The following is a 21,006-nucleotide window of genomic DNA, read 5'->3' as shown; positions in this document are numbered from 1 at the left end:
TTGGCCATGGTGGAGAGTTTGGAATCTGATTGATTGATTGCTTCTGTGGACAGGTGTCTTTTATACAGGTAACAAGCTGAGATTAGGAGCACTCCCTTTAAGAGTGTGCTCCTAATCTCAGCTTGTTACCTGTATAAAAGACACCTGGGAGCCAGAAATCCTTCTGATTGAGAGGGGGTCAAATACTTATTTCCCTCATTAAAATGCAAATCAATTTATAACATTTTTGACATGCATTTTTCTGGATTTTCTTGTTGTTATTCTGTCTCTCACTGTTCAAATAAACCTACCATTAAAATTATAGACTGATCATTTCTTTGTCAGTGGGCAAACGTACAAAATCAGCAGAGGATCAAATACTTTTTTTCCCTCACTGTATCTTTCGCCCCTGATGTTAGCCGTGAGCGTGATCTAACTAACTCAGTACTTAGGGGCGTTGCGCTGACCGCTCCGCCACCGCTCCGCCCCTATGTGTAATACTGTGTGTGGGTACACAGTGTGTACTGTGTGTACACACTGTGTACTGTGTGTGTGTACACTGTGTACTGTGTGTATACACTGTGTACTGTGTGTGTACACACACTGTGTACTGTGTGTGTACACACACTGTGTACTGTGTGTGTACGCACTGTGTACTGTGTGTACACACTGTGTACCGTCTATATACACTGTGTACTGTGTGTGTACACACTGTGTACTGTGTGTGTACACACTGTGTACTATATGTGTACACACTGTGTACTGTGTGTGTGTACACACTGTGTACCGTGTGTATATACACACTGTGTGTGTACTGTGTGTATACACTGTGTACTGTGTGTGTACACACTGTGTACTGTGTGTGTGCACACTGTGTACTATATGTGTACACACTGTGTACTGTATGTGTACACACTGTGTACTGTGTGTGTACACACTGTGTACTGTGTGCATATACACTGTGTACTGTGTGTGTACACACTGTGTACTGTGTGTGTGTACACACTGTGTACTGTGTGTATACACACTGTGTACCGTGTGTATACACTGTGTACTGTGTGTGTACACACTGTGTACTATATGTGTACACACTGTGTACTGTGTGTGTACACACTGTGTACTGTATGTGTACACACTGTGTACCGTGTGTATACACACTGTGTACCGTGTGCATATACACTGTGTACTGTGTGTATACACTGTGTACTGTGTGTGTACACACTGTGTACTGTGTGTATACACACTGTGTACCGTGTGTATACACACTGTGTACTGTATGTGTACACACTGTGTACCGTGTGTATACACACTGTGTACCGTGTGTATACACTGTGTACTGTGTGTGTACACACTGTGTACTGTGTGCATATACACTGTGTACTGTGTGTGTACACACTGTGTACCGTGTGTATATACACAGTGTGTGTACTGTGTATGTATACACTGTGTACTGTGTGTGTACACACTGTGTACTGTGTGTGTACACTGTACTATATGTGTACACACTGTGTACTGTGTGTGTACACACTGTGTACCGTGTGTATATACACACTGTGTGTGTACTGTGTGTATACACTTGTGTGTACACACTGTGTACCGTGTGTATATACACTGTGTACTGTGTGTACACACTGTGTACTGTGTGTGTGTGCACTGTGTACTGTGTGTATACACACTATGTACTGTGTGTGTACACACTGTGTACTGTGTGCATATACACTGTGTACTGTGTGTGTACACACTGTGTACTGTGTGTATACACACTGTGTACTGTGTGTGTGTACACACCGTGGTGCGCCCGACTCACCCCCTCCCCTTGTCCCATCCCCCCGCCCCAGGGGTCACGCGCGTCGCTTGACGCAAGTTTGTGAAGTCGCGTTCCTGAGACTCGGGGAGGGAGTTGGTCGGGGGGGCTAGGGGGAGTGGAGGTGGGGGCTAGGGGGGGAGTGGAGGTGGGGGCTAGGGGGGGGAGTGGAGGTGGGGGCTAGGGGAGGAGTGGAGGTGGGGGCTAGGGGGGAGTGGAGGTGAGGGCTAGGGGGGAGTGGAGGTGGGGGTCGAGGGGGGAGTGGAGGTGAGGGCTAGGGGGGGGAGTGGAGGTGGGGGTCGAGGGGGGAGTGGAGGTGGGGGCTAGGGGGGCAGTGAGCTGAGGGTGGGGGCTAGGGGGAGTGGAGGTGGGGGCTAGGGGGGGAGTGGAGGTGGGGGCTAGGGGGGGAGTGAGCTGAGGGTGGGGGCTAGGGGTGCTAACGGGATTGGGGGGGGGACGTTCTGGGCTTTGGATGGGTGGGTGGCTAGAGGAGGAGAGTTGGGGGTCTACGGGAGAGTGGAGTGGGGGGTTTGGGGAAGAGGTGGGTGGGGGGCTATGGGGTGAGGGTGCAGGTGGTGAGCGGGTGGTGGGTTAGCAGACAGTAAGGGGGGGGGGGGGGGGGGGGCTTCGGGGTGCGGCTGGGAATGGGTGACTTGGAGTGGTGAAGGGGGGGGTGGGAATTGTTCGGGAGGATTGGGGAACTGTGACCACATCTAGGGTCGGAGCGGGGGAGGGCTGGGGGACGGTGAATCAGGTGGTGGGGGGCTGTACAGAGGGGGGGGGGGAGTGTCTTTGGTGTTGGTGGTAGAAGGATGGCTGGGGAGGGGGGGCTGAGCGAGCCGGTCTGATGACTTGCTGCGTGCCACCGCCACCACCACCTCCACCATCCCTCACGCTGCCTCGCCAATCTCCTCGAGGGCTCCGCGCTCGTCACCAGCACCGTCGTCACCACCACCACCACCGTCGTCATCCTCCACCTCAGCGCTCAGCGGAGCCGCGTCTCAAAATAGCTGCAGCCCGCGGCGCGGCAGCCGCATTCATCAACCGAGAGCGAGAGAGGGGGGGGGGTAGCGGAGGCGGAGTGAGAGAGGGGGAGGGGGGGCGAGAGGGGAGGGACCCCCCCCCCCCCTCCGTGGTGTCGTCGACCCAAGAGCGAGCTGCTTGTGATTCAGAGAGCCGCGTCGCACACGGAGGTCCACGCCATTTTAGCGCTCGCGAGTGCGGGGGGAGCACGCGAAGGGTTCGTTCGTGGACCCGGGAGCAAGCGAGGAGGGGGAGCACGAGGAGGAGAAGCGGCCGAGGAGGAGGCTGGAGCCACACACACGGACTGGGGAGCACGGGGGGAGTGAGAGAGAGTGGGCGAGGTGCGTCCGTAGAAGAACGGGATTTGTGTTGGGAGGCATTGACAGCGAGCGACCTCACAGGTGAGGACTCTTGCAGCTCATCACCAATTACCACTATCACCACTATCATCATCACCACCACAACCATCACCACTATCATCACCATCACTATCGTCATACAGTGAGGGGAAAAAAGTATTTGATCCTCTGCTGATTTTGTACGTTTGCCCACTGACAAAGAAATGATCAGTCTATAATTTTAATGGTAGGTTTATTTGAACAGTGAGAGACAGAATAACAACAAGAAAATCCAGAAAAATGCATGTCAAAAATGTATGGATCCTAGCAGTCACGAAAGCTTTAAATCTAGAAAGGTAACAACAGTTGGTGCGATTATTCGCAAACGGAAGAAACACAAAATAACTGTCAATCTCCCACGGCCTGGGACTCCATGCAAGATCTCACCTCGTGGAGTTGCAATGATCATGAAAACGGTGAGGAATCAGCCCAGAACTACACGGGAGAATCTTGTCAATGATCTCCAGGCAGCTGGAACCATAGTCACCAAGAAAACAATTGGTAACACACTACGCCGTGAAGGACTGAAATCCTGCAGCGTCCGCAAGGTCCCCCTGCTCAAGAAAGCACATATACATGCCCGCCTGAAGTTTGCCAATGAACATCTGAATGATTTAGAGGACAACTGGGTGAAAGTGTTGTGGTCAGATGAGACCAAAATGGAGCTTTTTGGCATCAACTCAACTCGCCGTGTTTGGAGGAGGAGGAATGCTGCCTATGACCCCAAGAACACCATCCCCACCGTCAAACATAGAGGTGGAAACATTATGCTTTGGGGGTGTTTTTATGCTAAGGGGACAGGACAACTTCACCGCATCAAAGGGACGATGGACGGGGCCATGTACCGTCAAATCTTGGGTGAGAACCTCCTTCCCTCAACCAGGGTATTGAAAATGGGTCGTGGATGGGTATTCCAGCATGACAATGACCCAAAACACACGGCCAAGGCAACAAAGGAGTGACTCAAGAAGAAGCACATTAAGGTCCTGGAGTGGCCTAGCCAGTCTCCAGACCTTAATCCCATAGAAAATCTGTGGAGGGAGCTGAAGGTTCGAGTTGCCAAACGTCAGCCTCGAAACCTTAATGACTTGGAGAAGATCTGCAAAGAGGAGTGGGACAAATCCCTCCTGAGATGTGTGCAAACCTGGTGGCCAACTACAAGAAACGTCTGACCTCTGTGATTGCCAACAAGGGTTTTGCCACCAAGTACGAAGTCATGTTTTGCAGAGGGGTCAAATACTTATTTCCCTCATTAAAATGCAAATCAATTCATAACATTTTTGAGATGCGTTTTTCTGGATTTTTGTTGTTGTTATTCTGTCTCTCACTGTTTAAATAAACCTACCATTAACATTATAGACTGATCATTTCTTTGTCAGTAGGGCAAACGTACAAAATCAGCAGGTGATCAAATGCTTTTTTCCCTCACTGTAATTGCCACGACCATCATGATCATTACCACCACTATCACCACTACCACCACCATCGCTATCGTCACAGTTACCACTTCCATCATCATACTCACCGTCATCATCATCACTACCACCATCCTCTTCTTCACGATAATTGCCACCACCAATTTCACCATCACCACCATCGCTATCGTCACAATAACCACTGCCATCATAAGCATCGTTATCACCACTGTCATCATCACCGCCACTATTATTACAATTACCACTACTATCACTATCATCACTATCACCATCACCAACACCACCGTTCTCAATTCATTAATAAAAACAACTTCCCCCATCACTCGCGCCGCATGTCCCCGGTTTTCAACGCAGAGAAATCCCAGACGACCAACAGATCAACCCCCCCCCCCCCCCGTCAACACCCCCAAATCTCACTAACACCAGGGAGGCAGCGATATGAAGCGTCAACACCATCACCACCATCACCACCATCAACACCATCACCACCATCACCACCATCAACACCATCACCACCATCACCACCATCACCACCATCACCACCACCAACACCATCAACACCATCACCACCATCACCACCATCACCACCACCAACACCATCAACACCATCAACACCATCACCACCACCACCAACACCATCACCACCATCACCACCATCACCACCACCAACACCATCAACACCATCACCACCATCACCACCATCACCATCATCACCACCACCAACACCATCAACACCATCACCACCATCACCACCATCACCACCACCACCATCACCACCATCACCACCATCAACACCATCACCACCATCACCACCACCATCACCACCATCATCACCACCACCACCACCACGGTGTCTACTCTGATTGCCCTCTCCCCCGACTCGGTACAGGTCGAGCAGTCCAAGTCGCGCTGTGGCGAGAGGCGGTCGTGCCAACGCCACCCCCTCGTCAGCATCGCCAGTGTTGGCGTGAGCAGCAAAGACCTTCCCCGGGTAGCCCTCGCAGACTGTTGGGGCAAGTGCTGTTAGCGTACGGCACGCGAGTGGGTAGGTGGCCAACACCACGCGCGGCCGCCTTTGTCTCCCCAGTGGTGATGATTACACACCGCACCAGGTACTCATTTGAGGCTGAGTCGACCTCGGGGAGGCACAGGACCGGTTTAGAAAATCGTCACCGGCGTTAGTGGCCGTGAGCGGGAATCGAACTCGGATCACCGAGTTCATAGCGACGCGCTAACCGCTGCCCCACCGTTCCCCACAACACCGATACATGGTCGAGTTTTGCGTGAGCAATACTCGCGACAACACCGATCCTGCTCACCACCAGCAGCAACGGCCATGGTCAATCCACTGCTGGATGAAGGCTTCCTCAATCCGTGGCCCATCTCCTGTCTCGGTGCTGCGATGTTGTAATCTCATCTAGAGCTCGGTTTACATCGAGCGCTTTCACCCGAGGCGCTCCACGTAGCCTGCGACACGATGCCAGAATGGAATGGTGTCGTGCATAGGGGCGTTACAAGGATTGAAGAATGGGTGACAGCCATAGAGGGATGCCTAGGGATCACCGAAGGATATGGAAAGGATGGGAAGGAGTGGAGGGGCGAGGGCAGAGAAGGGGGCTGATTTCATCGCTACATCTCTGGTGGTGGACGTCCTCTCAGACACGCGCTTTCTCTCTCTCCTGTCACTTCGTCACGAGTCTCGACCGCCTGTAGTCACCGTCCCTCTCATAGCCGCGTGGACACGTGCCGCGTGGACACGTGCCGCGTGGACACGTGCCACCCCAGCCACGCCGATTGTCTCGAGTCACTGTGATGTCTTTCACCTGCGCACCATCTTCCACTCCGTGCGTTCCTCGCGCTCTCCACGGCGATGGCTCCGTCGCGGTTTATTGAATGGAGCGTTTCTTCTCCTGTTCAGGCTGCCTGAATGGAGATGCGAGGGTGTCTGAGTGTGTGCAAGTCCACAGGTCGATACCGGAATACAGAGAACACGAATTAAGTCGTCACAATAGCCAGCGGTGAGGATCGATCCGATAACAATGGCAGTGATTTTCCACACGAAAGCCTCGGAGGGTTCCTTCTGCTATACATTTGGATGTACGGCCTCCTGGGGGAGGGAGGGAGCGAGATAATTTAGGGATCATTAACAACATACTCAACACATTCGTCAATAACGCTGTGTGGATAAATACAGAGTGCTTCAAAGAATGTTTACACTTAGATGGGACTGTCGTTTTTGATGGAAAAACGAACGGGTAATACTACGCTGTAAAGTGATAACAATTGTCTTGTTAATAACTTCAAAGAGTCTCCCCCCCCACGTGTTCGCCATCGTTGTCACGTGGCCTGGAATCTTCTCCAGGCGGTCTCCAGAGCCCAGAGGAGGCAGCACATGTCACGTGGTGTTGTTGCAAATTCTCCGAAGTGTTCACATTTTTTTGAAGCACCTTGTATATAATGGGCGACGTTTCGGGCAACGGCCCTTCATTTGTGTGCTAGGAAGAAGGGTAATTGCCCGAAACGTCGCCTATTATATATGTTCACGTGAAGGCCACACGGTGTCACCGATGGACGTGTTGATGTTGCTGCTGTGCAGCACGGCCAACGCAGCAGCATCCCCAGATTATAATTTGTCTTGGTGAGATGGTAACGCTCAAAGCTTCGCGCGGGTATTTTGAGGAATCTTGACGAGTCGCGAGATTTGTACTCAGAGGGCTCCTGATCCATGGGGATGCTTTGGCCATGGAGTCCCAATCGTGATTGAGAGTTTGGCTTCGTGTGTGAGGAAGGAATCAGATAACACCCAGCACCGCGCTGCCGTGGACGAGCGGGACAGAACTCAGCACTGACACCCCGCACCTACAGCACCCGGCAAGCCTTGGTGAGATGGTATCTCCCTCGCCTTGTACGCAGGAGGTCGTAGGTCCGGTCCCTGACCCTGACGTTCTCTGTGTCTCTCCCTGTGGTGATCGCGTGGAATATTCTCCCGTCCACATTTAGAATGAGCATGTCTTTAGATGATTTTGCTGCTGCGAGAAATTCCCACGTCTGACGACGATATCAGCCACTTTGATGAGCTACCATCATCACGTGTGGCCAGGTCGCCTCTGATAAAGAGTCGATAGCTCAGTGGACTTTACCTGGTAACGTAAAATAGTTCAGTTTTTAGGTTGATGTAAGCGAGCTCAAGTGCCTGTTTAGCCTTCCGAGGTGATTGCAATCGAGGCTTTTGCGCTCCGAGTAAAATGACAGTTCTCCATTTTCCCAGTGAAGGGTCAAATGAGTCTCAGGGCACCTTCAGTGAGGGTCCTGCCGGCGACGTTTGGCCAAGGTCTCGCCCCGGCGGCCGTCATCCTTTCGTCGCGCCGTGCACCGCCCAAGCCCGCCGATTCGTCCCAACGCGTCTCGCGTCTCGTCCGCCCCGAGCCACGCGCTCACGGGGTGCCGACCCTGGGACGCGGGTCCCGCGCACGCATCGATGGACGCGCGCGTCCGTGGGTGGCGACCGGTAGGGGGTGGGGGTGGAGGGGGCCGCGCCGCATCTCGTCCTCGACCCTTCCCGGTTCAGGGGTTTGTTTTTGGGTTTTTTTTTTCGCTTTCTCTCTCCCAGAACGAGTTTGATTCTGGGCGCCAGACGATCGTCGCCTTCTCGAGTTTGATTCTGGGCGCCAGACGATCGTCGCCTTCTCGAGTTTGATTCTGGGCGCCAGACGATCGTCGCCTTCTCGAGTTTGATTCTGGGCGCCAGACGATCGTCGCCTTCTCGCCGCGGCCCCCGCCGGCTCACCGCGAGGACCCCGCGTCGCCTTCTTAAACCGCGTTGGGGGGGGGGGGCGGCGGTAGTGCGGGACGAACCGGCCGTCGACGAACCGGCACCAAGACGTGGGTGGGTGGAGCTGAATGCCGTGAGCGAGGTGTCCCGGTGAAGCGACTCGGCAGGGAAGGGCTCTCGAGGGGTAGAAAGGCGACTTCCTTGGCCACAAACCAAAGGGGTGAAAACGTGGTGTGTGTGTGTTGTGGTGGGTGTGTGTGGTGTGTGTGTGAGCGTGGTGTGTGTGTGAACGTGGTGTGTGTGTGTGTGAACGTGGTGTGTGTGTGAACGTGGTGTGTGTGTGTGTGTGTGAGCGTGGTGTGTGTGTGTGAGCGTGGTGTGTGTGAGCGTGGTGTGTGTGTGTGTGAGCGTGGTGTGTGTGTGTGAGCGTGGTGTGTGTGAGCGTGGTGTGTGTGTGTGTGAGCGTGGTCTGTGTGTGTGAGCGTGGTGTGTGTGAGCGTGGTGTGTGTGTGAGCGTGGTGTGTGTGTGAGCGTGGTGTGTGTGTGAGCGTCGTGTGTGTGAGCGTGGTGTGTGTGTGTGAGCGTGGTGTGTGTGTGAGCGTGGTGTGTGTGTGTGAGCGTGGTCTGTGTGTGTGAGCGTGGTGTGTGTGTGAGCGTGGTGTGTGTGTGTGCGTGGTGTGTGTGTGTGAGCGTGGTGTGTGTGTGTGTGTGTGAGCGTGGTGTGTGTGAGCGTGGTGTGTGTGTGTGAGCGTGGTGTGTGTGTGAGCGTGGTGTGTGTGTGAGCGTGGTGTGTGTGTGTGAGTGTGGGGTGTGTGAGCGTGGTGTGTGTGTGTGAGTGTGGGGTGTGTGAGCGTGGTGTGTGTGTGAGCGTGGTGTGTGTGTGAGCGTGGTGTGTGTGTGAGTGTGGTGTGTGTGTGAGCGTGGTGTGTGTGTGTGAGCGTGGTGTGTGTGTGTGTGTGCGTGGTGTGTGTGAGCGTGGTGTGTGTGTGAGCGTGGTGTGTGTGTGTGTGCGTGGTGTGTATGAGCGTGGTGTGTGTGTGTGAGCGTGGTGTGTGTGAGCGTGGTGTGTGTGTGTGAGCGTGGTGTGTGTGTGAGCGTGGTGTGTGTGTGTGAGCGTGGTGTGTGTGAGCGTGGTGTGTGTGTGAGCGTGGTGTGTGTGTGAGCGTGGTGTGTGTATGAGTGTGGTGTGTGTGTGGTGTGTGAGTGTGGTGTGTGGTGTGTGAGCGTGGTGTGTGTGTGGTGTGTGAGCGGTGAGCGTGGTGTGTGTGTTGTGGTGTGTGTGAGGGTGGTGTGTGTCTGTGAGCGTGGTGTGTGTGTGAGCGTGGTGTGTGTCTGTGAGTGTGGTGTATGTGTGTGAGCGGTAAGCGTGGTGTGTGTGTGTGTGTGAGCGGTGAGCGTGGTGAATGTGTGTGAGCGTGGTGTGTGTGAGCGTGGTGTGTGTGTGTGAGCGTGGTGTGTGTGTGTGTGAGCGTGGTGTGTGTGTGAACGTGGGTTGTGTGTGTTGTGGTGAGCGGTAGTGTAGCGGCGACCCTGGTTCGATTCCCGCTCACGGCCAACACCAGTGACGATTATCTGAATCGCTACTGGGCCTCCCCTAGGTCGACTCAGCCTCAAATGAGTACCTGGTGCGGTGTGTAAACATCACCACTGGGGAGACGAAGGCGGCCGGGCGTGGTGCTGGCCACCGACCCCCTCGTGTACCGTTCCGGCCTTCATAGGTGCTCGCTAACAGCACTTGCCCCTACAGTCTGTAAAGGCTATACGGGGGATCTTTGTGGTGTGTGTGTGAGCCGTCGATCTGTGACTCCGTCCCGCCGCCACCACCATCTCCGTTCCGCTGCACGAAACGGAGACCATCGTTCACTCAGCTGGTGGGAAGACAGCAAGGGGGGGGGGGTGGGGGGCTGCTTTATGAACGGTGCCGAGGAGTGGGGTCGTGATGGCGTGACCCCACGCACCCCGTGCGGTCCATTCCAGCGCCCCGCGCGCCCACGCGCTGGCACTGAAGATCGACAGCCACGATCAGCAGCGACGTTGAAACTCTCTCCAAACTCAGATCGAGCGTGTTAATGCATCAGCTCCGTTCATCCGATCCTCTATCTGTCCATCGGTTTGTCCCTCCATCCCTCTGCCCGTCTTGTCGGTCTGATTGACAGTCTGTCCGTGTGTACGTCTTTGCGTCGGTCCGCCTGAACCACGGGGTCACGATGACTCTCGCAAATATGACGGAGTGCACGTTAAATGCTGCTGTAGAGTTGCGTCGCTATTGGGGTGGTGGGGGGGGGCCTGGCCGAGAGAGAATCGATCGGAGTGAGTTCTGTCCACAAAAAACAATTGGGATACGAAAACCCAGAGCGGCAATCATTATTATTTGAAATTATGCGCGAATTCGATTTAGCCCCAGCAGCTGCCCCCAGTAGCCCCCCGGTTCTGCCGCCGACGCGCTTCCTAGAACGCGCACAGGGCCCTCTATACCAGGGTGTGCCCCCCCCCCGCCCCCGGGCGGTCGCTCCGATTCGACGTGACCTAGGGGACGGCTCCGACCACGCGTGTTGGTAAGGGGTTTACTCAATCGGTGCCGAATGCGGGAATAGTTTTTGCCGAACGCGTTTAGAGCAGCGCCGACGACAAACCAAGACTGCCGGGCTGTCACGTGGCCAGGTGACGGCAGTGCAGCGAGCGGCTTCGTGAACCCGTCTGTGCGGACCGATGGGTGTCACCCCCCCCCTCTGTATGGGGGATCGGTTCTGTCTGGGGTCCTTTGATTTCCTCCCAAACGGAGCCAAAATCTCACGAAAGAAACTGGGGGGCAGTTCAGCCCATTGTCAATCCGCTGCTGTATGAAGGCCTCCACATGCTGTGTCAGTAGTGGGGGTTGTTTGGCCATACTTCACCAGGCCGGTCAGGGAAGTTTTGAGTCCGGCACCGATTCAGATATCCGATGTTGGCCGTGATCATGAATCGAACTGATGTTTCCTGGTTAATAGCACAGTGTGCCAACCACTGTGCCACCGCTCCAACCCTTATCAAGAGCTCGCCAATTAGGTGGTCGGCGGCGCCGCGTCACGTTTCCAGATCCGTGCTCTCTGGGGGTCCTTGACGATTGTTCGTAGAAGCTGTGAGCCAGGCTCCGTGGGGTGGTGGAGGGGAGCGGTGCGGGGGTGGGGTGCGGTGGAACGTGCGCAGAATGCAGCACGAGATGTTTGCGTGGGCAGAGTCCCAGCCGCACAGAATCTCATCCCCTCTCCTCCACACTCACCTCTTCTCCTCCCTGATCCTCCCCACTCATCCCCTCTCCTCCCCTCTCCTCCCCTCTTCCTCCCCTCTCCTCCCCGGACCCCTGTGCTCCTTCACGTTCAATGCCCGGTGCGCCTGCGGGAGGGTGTTTGTGGGACTAGTAGGGGCCTCCCTCTCCTTCGTGTGCTCGGTCCCCGATCGGGCACCACGACGGGATGCCTGCCCACCGGTAGCCCCAACGTGAACTGCCACCCCGAGACGTTGAGCCGGCGCCGTCGATTTCCTGGGTGCTACAAAAAGTTCAACACACATCCAGGGAGTGTCGTGAGTTGATGGTTCTGGCTGTACAAAAAAAGCACCACCCATCACGTTTCCGTCTGGTTCTACGCTTCATTTATTTGGATCAAGTATCAGGTTCGGCTGCCACGCAAGGAACATCGCCATCCCGTGGGAGAGTGTCGCCACACAGTGCCGGACTATCCCAGTAGCACGTGTGTAGCTATTACATATGTGTAGTAGCTACACACGTGTGTAGTAGCCACACACGTGTGTAGTAGCCACACACGTGTGTAGTAGCCACACGTGTGTAGTAGCCACACGTGTGTAGTAGCTACACATGTGCTACGGGCCTCGCACTTCAAGGACCACGCGCTAGATGTTTCCAAGCTACCAATTCCGGTTCAGTGATGCTGCACTTGCTCTATTACTATAGTACTATACCGCCTTCAACTTTTACTAACGACTGGGTGTTTAAGGTTAGCGATTTGTCGTATTATCTGGCTGTATAGCAAATGAATTAATACAATTATTTTACTTTGCAAGTAAAACATTTACGTGTTTTAATATTTTTGTGGGGTTTTTTTTAGGGCCCCTTTATAACAAATGCTACAGGCACCGTACTAGCTTCATCCGGCACTGCCGCCACACGCTGTGCGGCCACAGCGGCCACTTGAAGGGATATCTCAGGGGTCTGATATCCTCTCCCAGCGGAGCCATGCCAGAACACGAGGCGTTACACGCTGCCGTAGCGAGCGATCCGGATGGTTACAGCAGCATCATCGCCAGTCGCGACGGACCCCGAGGGAACAAAAAGGCAAAAGATCGTCCGGTCAAAGCGGTAAAGCCTCGCCGAGCGCGAGTTCTTGATTCGCGAGTTTCGCAGCCAACGCAAGTTCTACTAAATGTTTACCAATTCCCAATTCGCGGACTCCGGTATTCGCGCGCGTGCGTAGCGCCAGACCACCGGCACAGGGGAGGTGCACGCGGAGCGTCGTTACGTTTTTAAAACGGTCCGCGGAGATGAGGCACGCTCCCTCGGCTGCCCGCTCAGACCTCAGTCTCCCAGCAATGCCGCTCTGAACTCGCGATTTGTGCAGTTTTACTCTCTGCAGTACTTCATTGTTAATTGGCCTTAATCGTGTCCAACGAGAGAGGAGAGTGTGTGCGTCTGCTGAACAAAAGGCACAAGAGAGTGGCGATGGGTTGGAGTGGAAAGTTGAAAGCGTTCGCCACGACCGCGGCGAGAGCCGCGTGTGTTAAGGTACGTCAAGGAGAAGGGCGAGATTGCGATCGGGGAAAGTGCTGCGACTGTCACTCCCCAGAGTGGTGCAAGTGAAAACAAACCCTGTGCGGCGTCGTTAGCAAACGCCTGCATCTACCGAGGAGTCATCATCCTCAATTCCTCACCACCACCACCACCAACCACCACCACCACCAACACCACCACCACCAACCACCAACACCACCACCACCACCAACACCACCACCACCACCAACCACTTCCATCGTCGTCATCATCAAGAGACATAAAAAAACACACGTTTTGTTTTTGACCATTCATTTATTCTAGTCAATGTTAAGTTTAACATCCCATCCCTCAACCCCCCCGCCCCCACCCCCCCATGTTCACCTCGTACCAGGAACGTAACCCCGTTTTTGAAAATGTTTCTGAATTTCGCGAGCGTTTTCAAGAGCGCAACCGTCGCGGACAGAGAGGCGTTGCTGTAGCCCCCCACACTCTGTGGAGAGTCGCGTGCGGGTGAACTACTCCGGCTCCCGCTCTCGAAGCCCCATCCCTGCGGACCGCGACGGCAGACTCCAGGATCTGCCGTCTCTCCGTTCCGTCCGCGCTCGGTGTCGCGAGCGTCTGGAACGCGCTCTCCTCGCCTCTTGTTTCCCGCAGGGCCACGCGTCGCCTCTCGTCCCCGTCCTCGCGGCTCCGTCTCCTCCCTCCGCCGCTCGCTCCGCGCTCCAGGCCCTGCCACCTGGACGTCCGCTGTGTCCGGACCGAGGCTCCGCGCTCGCTCGCCATCGCCTCCTCCTGCTCGCTTGCACGTGGGAGGCGTCTGGCAGCCTCTCCCTGCCCGGCGTGCGCGTGGCCGCCCCGTCGCGAGCAGCAGGCTCAGGCCCGCTGTGCGTCCATGGTCGATCCCTTCCGTCACGTGCCCTCCACATCAACTTCGCCGTCATTCTCCATCGGCACCACGCGGTACATTCAGTGCACAGCAGCAGCAACAACGTCGTCGTAATCCCCCGGTCATCGCGGATCAGGGGCCGTCCATAAATGACGTCACACGATTTTGGGCGATTTTTTACCACCCCCTTCGTCACACGGCGTCACAAAAAGTCAGACCCCCCCCGTCAAATATGACGTCACAAAGCTCTGCCCCCCCCCCCAAAACCATATTTCCATTTTGATGCACTCTGATGTTGTAGAAGTGTTGTTAAAACAATTCTATATTTATTTAAAGTTGCGCATTTTGATGTGACGTCACATTTCTCAAACTCCCCCCCCCCGTTCGTTACACATCGTCACAAGTGTCTGACTCCCCCCCCCCTCCCTAGGTGCGTGACGTCATTTATGGACGGCCCCTCAATGGGGCGACCGGGACCCCCGAGCCGGTCCCTTTGAGGACCCCCCGCGAGCTCCCAACTCCGCGTCCGATGCTCCGAGCCCTTGGCAGAAGGCCGGGGTCGACGGGATTGCTGCCCACCGCACCGCTGTCCGCGAGATCATCGTCGCAAGGCGTTCGTGTCGAAGAGATCGGTGGCCACCGCAGCGGCGTCCGTCCGCGTGCGGCGGGGTGAGTCGTGAGCCAGCGACGATGCCCGTCCGGCCCGGCAGGACCCCCCCCTCCGCGTCTCCCCGGCTGCGGCGCCGCTAGCGCCGCAGCCGCCGCCGCCGCCGCGGCTCCGGCGGCCGGCCATGAGCTACCCTCGCGCCATGACCTTCTCGGCGGCGGGCGGAGTCGGCGGCGTCGTCAACAACCACCACCAGGGCGCCAACCACCACGCGGGCCACGGCAATCACTCGGGCCACGGCAACGCGACGGGCGGAGGCCACGGGCGGCCGTGCGAGCAGGTGCTCATCCCCGTCGAGGTGTTCCTCATCCTGGGCGTCATCAGCCTGCTGGAGAACATCCTGGTCATCACGGCCATCCTCAAGAACAAGAACCTGCACTCGCCCATGTACTACTTCATCTGCAGCCTCGCGGTGGCCGACATGCTCGTGAGCGTGTCCAACGCGTGGGAGACCATCATCATGGCGCTGCTGCAGAACGGCTCGCTGGCCATGCAGGAGGACACGCTCAAGCAGATGGACAACATCATGGACTCGATGATCTGCACCTCGGTGGTGGCCTCCATGTGCAGCCTGCTCGCCATCGCGGTCGACCGCTACGTGACCATCTTCTACGCGCTGCGCTACCACAACATCATGACGGTGCGTCGCGCCGCCTCCATCATCGGCGCCATCTGGGGCACGTGCACGCTCTGCGGCGTCATCTTCATCGTCTACTCGGACAGCACGGCCGTCATCATCTGCCTCATCGCCATGTTCTTCACCATGCTGGTGCTCATGGCGTCCCTCTACGTGCACATGTTCATGCTGGCGCGGCTGCACGCCAAGCGCATCGCCGCCCTTCCCGCCAGCGGCATCATCCAGCACAAGACGAGCATGCGTGGCGCCATCACGCTCACCATCCTGCTGGGGGTGTTCATCGTGTGCTGGGCGCCCTTCTTCCTGCACCTCATCCTCATCGTGTCGTGCCCGCGCAGCCCCTACTGCGTGTGCTACATGTCGCACTTCAACCTCTACCTGGTGCTCATCATGCTCAGCTCCGTCATCGACCCCATCATCTACGCCTTCCGCTCGCACGAGATGCGCCACACCTTCAAGGAGATTGTCTGCTGCTACAGCGGCTCGCTCTACTGCGCCCTGCCGGCCACGTGGAAGTACTGAGGCCCGCTCGAGTCCCGCTCGAGTGGCGGAGCCAGCGGCGTGCGACGAGGGCGAGGGGCGCGGGTGGGGGGGGGGGGGAGGATCGCTGCGACCCACCACCCCCACCACCCCGGTCTAACACTCTGCGTGCGAGTATCACAAACCCGGGTCCTGCGACTCGTCGCGCAGATTCTGCCTGCGAGTTAATTTATTTCGCCGATCAATCGATCGGCGTCTCGGCTGCCTGCGAGAGAGAGAGCGAGAGAGGAGTGCGAGGGTTGTTGGGGACTCCCACGGCGGCTGCGGCGACGCCTCCCACACACGGCCCTGGCCGGATCGAGGGCCGGACCTGGCAGGCCCTGGAACCCGCGCGAGGCTGGCTGGAGGGACACTCCGCTGGCCCGAGCGGTGACCCCGCGGGGCACGAGGAGAGGGCCGCTCTGCCGGGGTCCACGGCAGGGAGGGAGCGTTCCCCTGCGTGAGGCAGCGCGTCTGGGTCAGGCTCCCCACGCAGGCAGCCCCGCTCGCACCGTGTACACACGCGCGTGTGTGTGTGTTGTCGCTTGGTCATTGTGGTGATAGAGACGCCTTCAAGTAGGCGGTGGGAGGCTGGAGGAGGGGGTGAGGATGGGGGGGAGGGTATTGATGAATGTCGTCGTGTGGATCCGCGCCTGTCGCCGGAGAGTTCCGAGTCGGCGGTGGCAGCGGGTGCAGCCCGCGGCTCGCCGCCGGCGTCTTCGCCCGGCACCACCTCGGGGCTGTCCGCGCGCTAGCGGGAGGAGGGACACGACCAGAAGAGCGAATGTGGTTCCAGCGCCGAGGAGGGGCGAGTGGTTTGGCGGCGGAGTCAGAAGAGCAGGGTAACAATGAGCTCCCCCCCCCCCCCCGACTAACCAGCCAGACGACCACCAGCCCCCAAGACATCTCGAGCCCTCACTAACAAGCCAAATATATCATACTAGCCCTACCTCTCACCATTACCACGCTAGGCAGTCAGTCACTGGCACGAACGCATCTCGAGCCAACCATCCGCTCGTGCTGACAACCCAACTAGCCCCGCACAATGCTCGCGTTATCTCTGCAGCTGACCCTGACCAACTAGCCCAGCAGGCCCCTCGCGGTGACCCCGGGAGACGGGGGTCTCTAAGGGTCACAGGACCCAGCTATACACATTCGCCAACGTTTCTATTCACATACAAGCGGTTGCACGCCGCACGTGCCTGATGATTGCTGAACATGTCCCACGTGACACAGAGTGCCGATTCGAGCTAAGGCAGAGATGAGTATCGACTGCGTGCGTGTGGGTCCAACATGATTTAGAGAGCTCCAGTTCAAAGATAGAGATGAGTGTGTGTGGGAGTGGTAGAGTAGAAGTTAGCACGCTGCGCTACGAACCTGGCGACCCGGGTTCGATTCACGGCCAACAAAGAGGCGGTCCAGTGCCTCCCCTAGGTCGACTCAGCCTCAAATGAGTACCCGGTGCTATGTGTAAACATCGCCACTAGGGAGACAAAGGCGGTCGGGCGTGGTGTTGGCCACCCACCCCCTCGTTTGCCGTAAAGGCCTTTATAGGCGCTCGCTAACAGCACTTGCTCCAACACTCTGTTCAGGCTATAGGGGGGATCTTTGTACTCGCGTGTCCCAGCCTGCGCTAATTTAATTATAGACACATTACGGGCGTGTTTGTGAGTACACGTTGTGTTTCACGTGATACAGGCAGCCCCAAGTAAAATGTAACATTTGCGGCCTCTACATCTCACGGGACGTGTTTACCAACCATCAGGCGCATGCAGCGCGCAACTCCTTCGTTTTCGAACCGATAGGTTGAGGTGAGTTTTATTTAACCAGGCGAGAGCTCAAGGAGACGCCGGATGAGGCTCATTTGAGGAAGCGTCCGACCCCGAGTCGCCGGAAATAAAAACGACACAATTCCAAGAGCGTGAACAGCGAGCGAGGACGACGAAGCGACGAGAAGTGGGGAGCAGGCTCAGCGGAATGGAGGCTGACATCAGGTCGGCGCCGTGGCCGCGTCGCGACGCGCTTGGTGAACGCCGCTTCACGTTGCGGGGGTCCCGCTTGGGTTTTCTGCCACCCCCCCCCCCCCAACCTCACAAGGCTACGATATTGGCCACGTTACACCCGCCCCCCTCCCCCCGGGGCAAGTTTACAGAGAGCCTCTCTCCCCGGTCGCGTGTTTTCGTGGAGTCGTTCCGGCGGCGCGTAGCGACGGGCTGTTGTACCGCGCTGTTGTACCGCGCTGTTGTCACTTTCCTGTGGCCTGAGCGTTCGTCGGTTGTCGTCGTTCCTGAACGGCGCGCGGGCGTGCGTGCGTTTGTGAAGCGCGTGCGTCTGTGAAGCGCGTGCGTTTGTGAAGCGCGTGCGTTTATAAAGCGCGTGCGTTTGTGAAGCGCGTGCGTTTGTGAAGCGCGTGCGTTTGTGTGCGTTAGCGAGGAGTAAGACACCAGACACGATGTATGCATGGACGCTGACCTTCTTTCGCACCGTACGTAGCCAACCGTGCTAATCGGAGGTGCGCACGTGACGCGATCGCAGCGTGTCCCTCGACATAGAATGTGAAAGCTAACGGGGAGGTTTGGAGTGGGAGGCATTGGAGGGGAGGGGGGGGGTGACCTAGGGTCGCCACACTCTCTCACTTGACCAAACCGGGACAGATTTCTAAGCCAGCACCGGTGACCACATCTCATCACCGGTGACCACATTTCATCACCGGTGACCACATCTCATCACCGGTGACCACATTTCATCACCGGTGACCACATCTCATCACCGGTGACCACATCTCATCACTGGTGACGTCATCTCCGTACAATCCAACTCCTGCCGCCACCCAAACACAGACGGAAGCCAGCTCCTGCAGGCTGTCCGGATCAAAGCTTCGGGAGTGTGAATTTTAATTGCTTCAATAATATCTACGGGACCTTTCTTTGCCAGTATAAAATTGATGAAAAATATAAGAATAGTCTTTACCCTTTCTGGCAATGAAACAGGAGGTGTTAAGATGTTCAAATGCCAAGCAAGATATCAGGTCTGCATTAACCACACATACTTGTGGCAAAGATGTAAACAAATATGCTCTGATAATATATGGATTGCCTTTGAAACGGATTGGCCTATGTATATATTTAAATTATTTTTAGGGGCTGCCCGAATTTGACCGAGACAGGTTGCAGTCCGAGTAGGGGTGGGGACCCCTCAATGTTTTTATTTATATTTATATATTATATTGTTATCAATCACACTCCCAAAATTAATAAATGTTACTACGGCGGGTAAAACCACGCTGCCTGTGACGTCATCCGCGTCACCACGCGGTAGGCCAGCCTCGTGCCGCACTGCGATGACGACCACCGGCACGGCACCACTGGGCTACGAGTCGGAGTCGTGGCTCGTGGGAGTCGTGCCCCGTGAGCCTCCCTGATTTCGGGGGCCGTTCAAACTTCACCTTCATCTTGTGGAAACGTAAGAAGCATTTCATGGAAATAACGAGGTGTCTTTTATGAGCACAGGTTAAGCGGCATGTCGTAGACACGCTGTGTGTGGAGATGTCAGCAAGGAGGACAGGGGATGGAGAAGTGTGGGGTCAAGCCCCAAGAAACAACAATGCAGAGAGAAGGTTTCCCAAGTCCAGACGTGTGTCTGATCTGTAGACCTGGATCTGATCTAGAGACCTGGTCTCATCTGTAGACCTGGGTGTGATCTGTAGACATGGGTCTCATCTGTAGACCTGGGTCTGATCTGTAGACCTGGATCTGATCTAGAGACCTGGTCTCATCTGTAGACCTGGGTGTGATCTGTAGACATGGGTCTCATCTGTAGACCTGGGTCTCATCTGTAGACCAGGGTCTCATCAATAGACCTGGGTCTGATCTGTAGACCTGGGTCCCATCTGTAGACCTGGGTCTCATCTGTAGACCTGGGTCTGATCTGTAGACCTGGGTCTGATCTGTAGACCTGGGTGTGATCTGGAGACCTGGGTCTCATCTGTAGACCTGGGTGTGATCTGTAGACCTGGGTCTGATCTGTAGACCTGGGTCTGATCTGTAGACCTGGGTGTGATCTGTAGACCTGGCTCTCATCTGTAGCCCTGGGTCTCATCTGTAGGCCTGGGTGTGATCTGTAGGCCTGGGTGTGATCTGTAGGCCTGGGTGTGATCTGTAGGGAGAACAAACAAGGAGAGAGACACTAGGATCCTCTCTCCTCTCCACACTCTCAAGTGTCATCATCATCAGCAGAGAGCATTACTACTCACAAAAGCCAGTAAAATATGAACATTGTTTACTTTATTTAACCAAATGTATCTTTGGAGTCCGGGCAAGGTACCGACGATTCATTAGTTTCTGCCGTTAAATTTTACAAAGTCAGCCAACATGAGCCAAGTGATGCTGCGCTCGAGAATGTATCTCTTTAGTCACGGAAATGTAAAGAATTGTTTTCTAAAGAAAATGTTTAAAGTGCAATAAACAAAAAAATAACGGTGTACAATTGTACGAACATTCTATTATTATTATTTTAATCAGAATTCTTATATCGTGTCGAGATTTGGTGCGTGGAGCGAGGTGACGTGGAGGGAGAGTTTGGTGCGCGGTGACCGGTGGTGTGGGGTTGGTGAGAGATGATGGTAGCCTTGACGTGAAAGCATAGAAGTACGGACAACAACAACAGCAGCAACAGCAGCAACATCGGATCCCTGTCGAGCTGAGCTTTGCGATACGCGACGAGTGGGCCTCTGGCGAGTGGTGCGGGGCTGGAGGGAGCCGTTCCCAATGCTGCATCACACGCGGTGCCGGTGCAGGAGGGGGGGTGGGGGCGTTGCTGGCCGATAACGCGAGAGAAGTCTCTCCCCCCCCCAGCCCCCACCACCATCGCCCCCCCCCCAACCCTGGGGGTGAACTGAAGCCACGCCGAGTGTCCCGTCCGGTAAACAAGGCGCGTTCCTCGGGATCGCTTAGCCCCCCCCCACCCCCCGTGTGTGTATGCTGTGAACCTCGGCCAAGTTAGCTCAGTCAGTCGAATCCGTGACCCGCTGCCAGCGGGCGTTCGACACGTCACGTGGCCTTAAAGTGCACCTAGCCTGGCACAAGCGTCGTGGTGACGTCACCGCCACTTTAGTGGCGAAT

The 21,006-nt window shown here is 56.0% G+C and overlaps 1 protein-coding gene across 3 annotated transcripts; it reads left to right on the top strand.

Moving 5' to 3' along the window:
* The first annotated feature begins 2,587 nt into the window (after positions 1-2,587).
* LOC116952094 (melanocortin receptor 4-like) lies at positions 2,588-20,371 on the top strand. 3 transcript variants are annotated; one of them, XM_076074090.1, is made up of 4 exons: positions 2,588-3,207; positions 5,530-5,685; positions 13,832-14,137; positions 14,494-14,844. In XM_076074090.1, exons 1-4 carry the CDS (start codon positions 2,631-2,633, stop codon positions 14,499-14,501), a joined length of 1,047 nt encoding a protein of 348 aa, XP_075930205.1. In that variant the 5' UTR covers positions 2,588-2,630; the 3' UTR covers positions 14,502-14,844. The 3 variants fall into 3 exon arrangements, with proteins under 3 accessions (XP_075930205.1, XP_032827023.1, XP_032827024.1); XM_032971132.2 differs by having other exon boundaries at positions 2,598-3,207; positions 14,494-20,371; XM_032971133.2 differs by lacking the exon at positions 5,530-5,685 and having other exon boundaries at positions 2,598-3,207; positions 14,494-20,371.
* The last annotated feature ends 635 nt before the right edge of the window (positions 20,372-21,006 follow it).

The sequence above is a fragment of the Petromyzon marinus genome, chromosome 45, assembly GCF_048934315.1.
Source record: "Petromyzon marinus isolate PM22_M1 ecotype Great Lakes invasive population chromosome 45, UKy_Petmar_22M1.pri1.0, whole genome shotgun sequence".
In the NCBI taxonomy this organism is placed as follows: Eukaryota; Metazoa; Chordata; class Hyperoartia; order Petromyzontiformes; family Petromyzontidae; genus Petromyzon; species Petromyzon marinus.
Note: the sequence above shows the minus strand (reverse complement) of the source record. Positions and strands in the feature narration are given on the sequence as shown.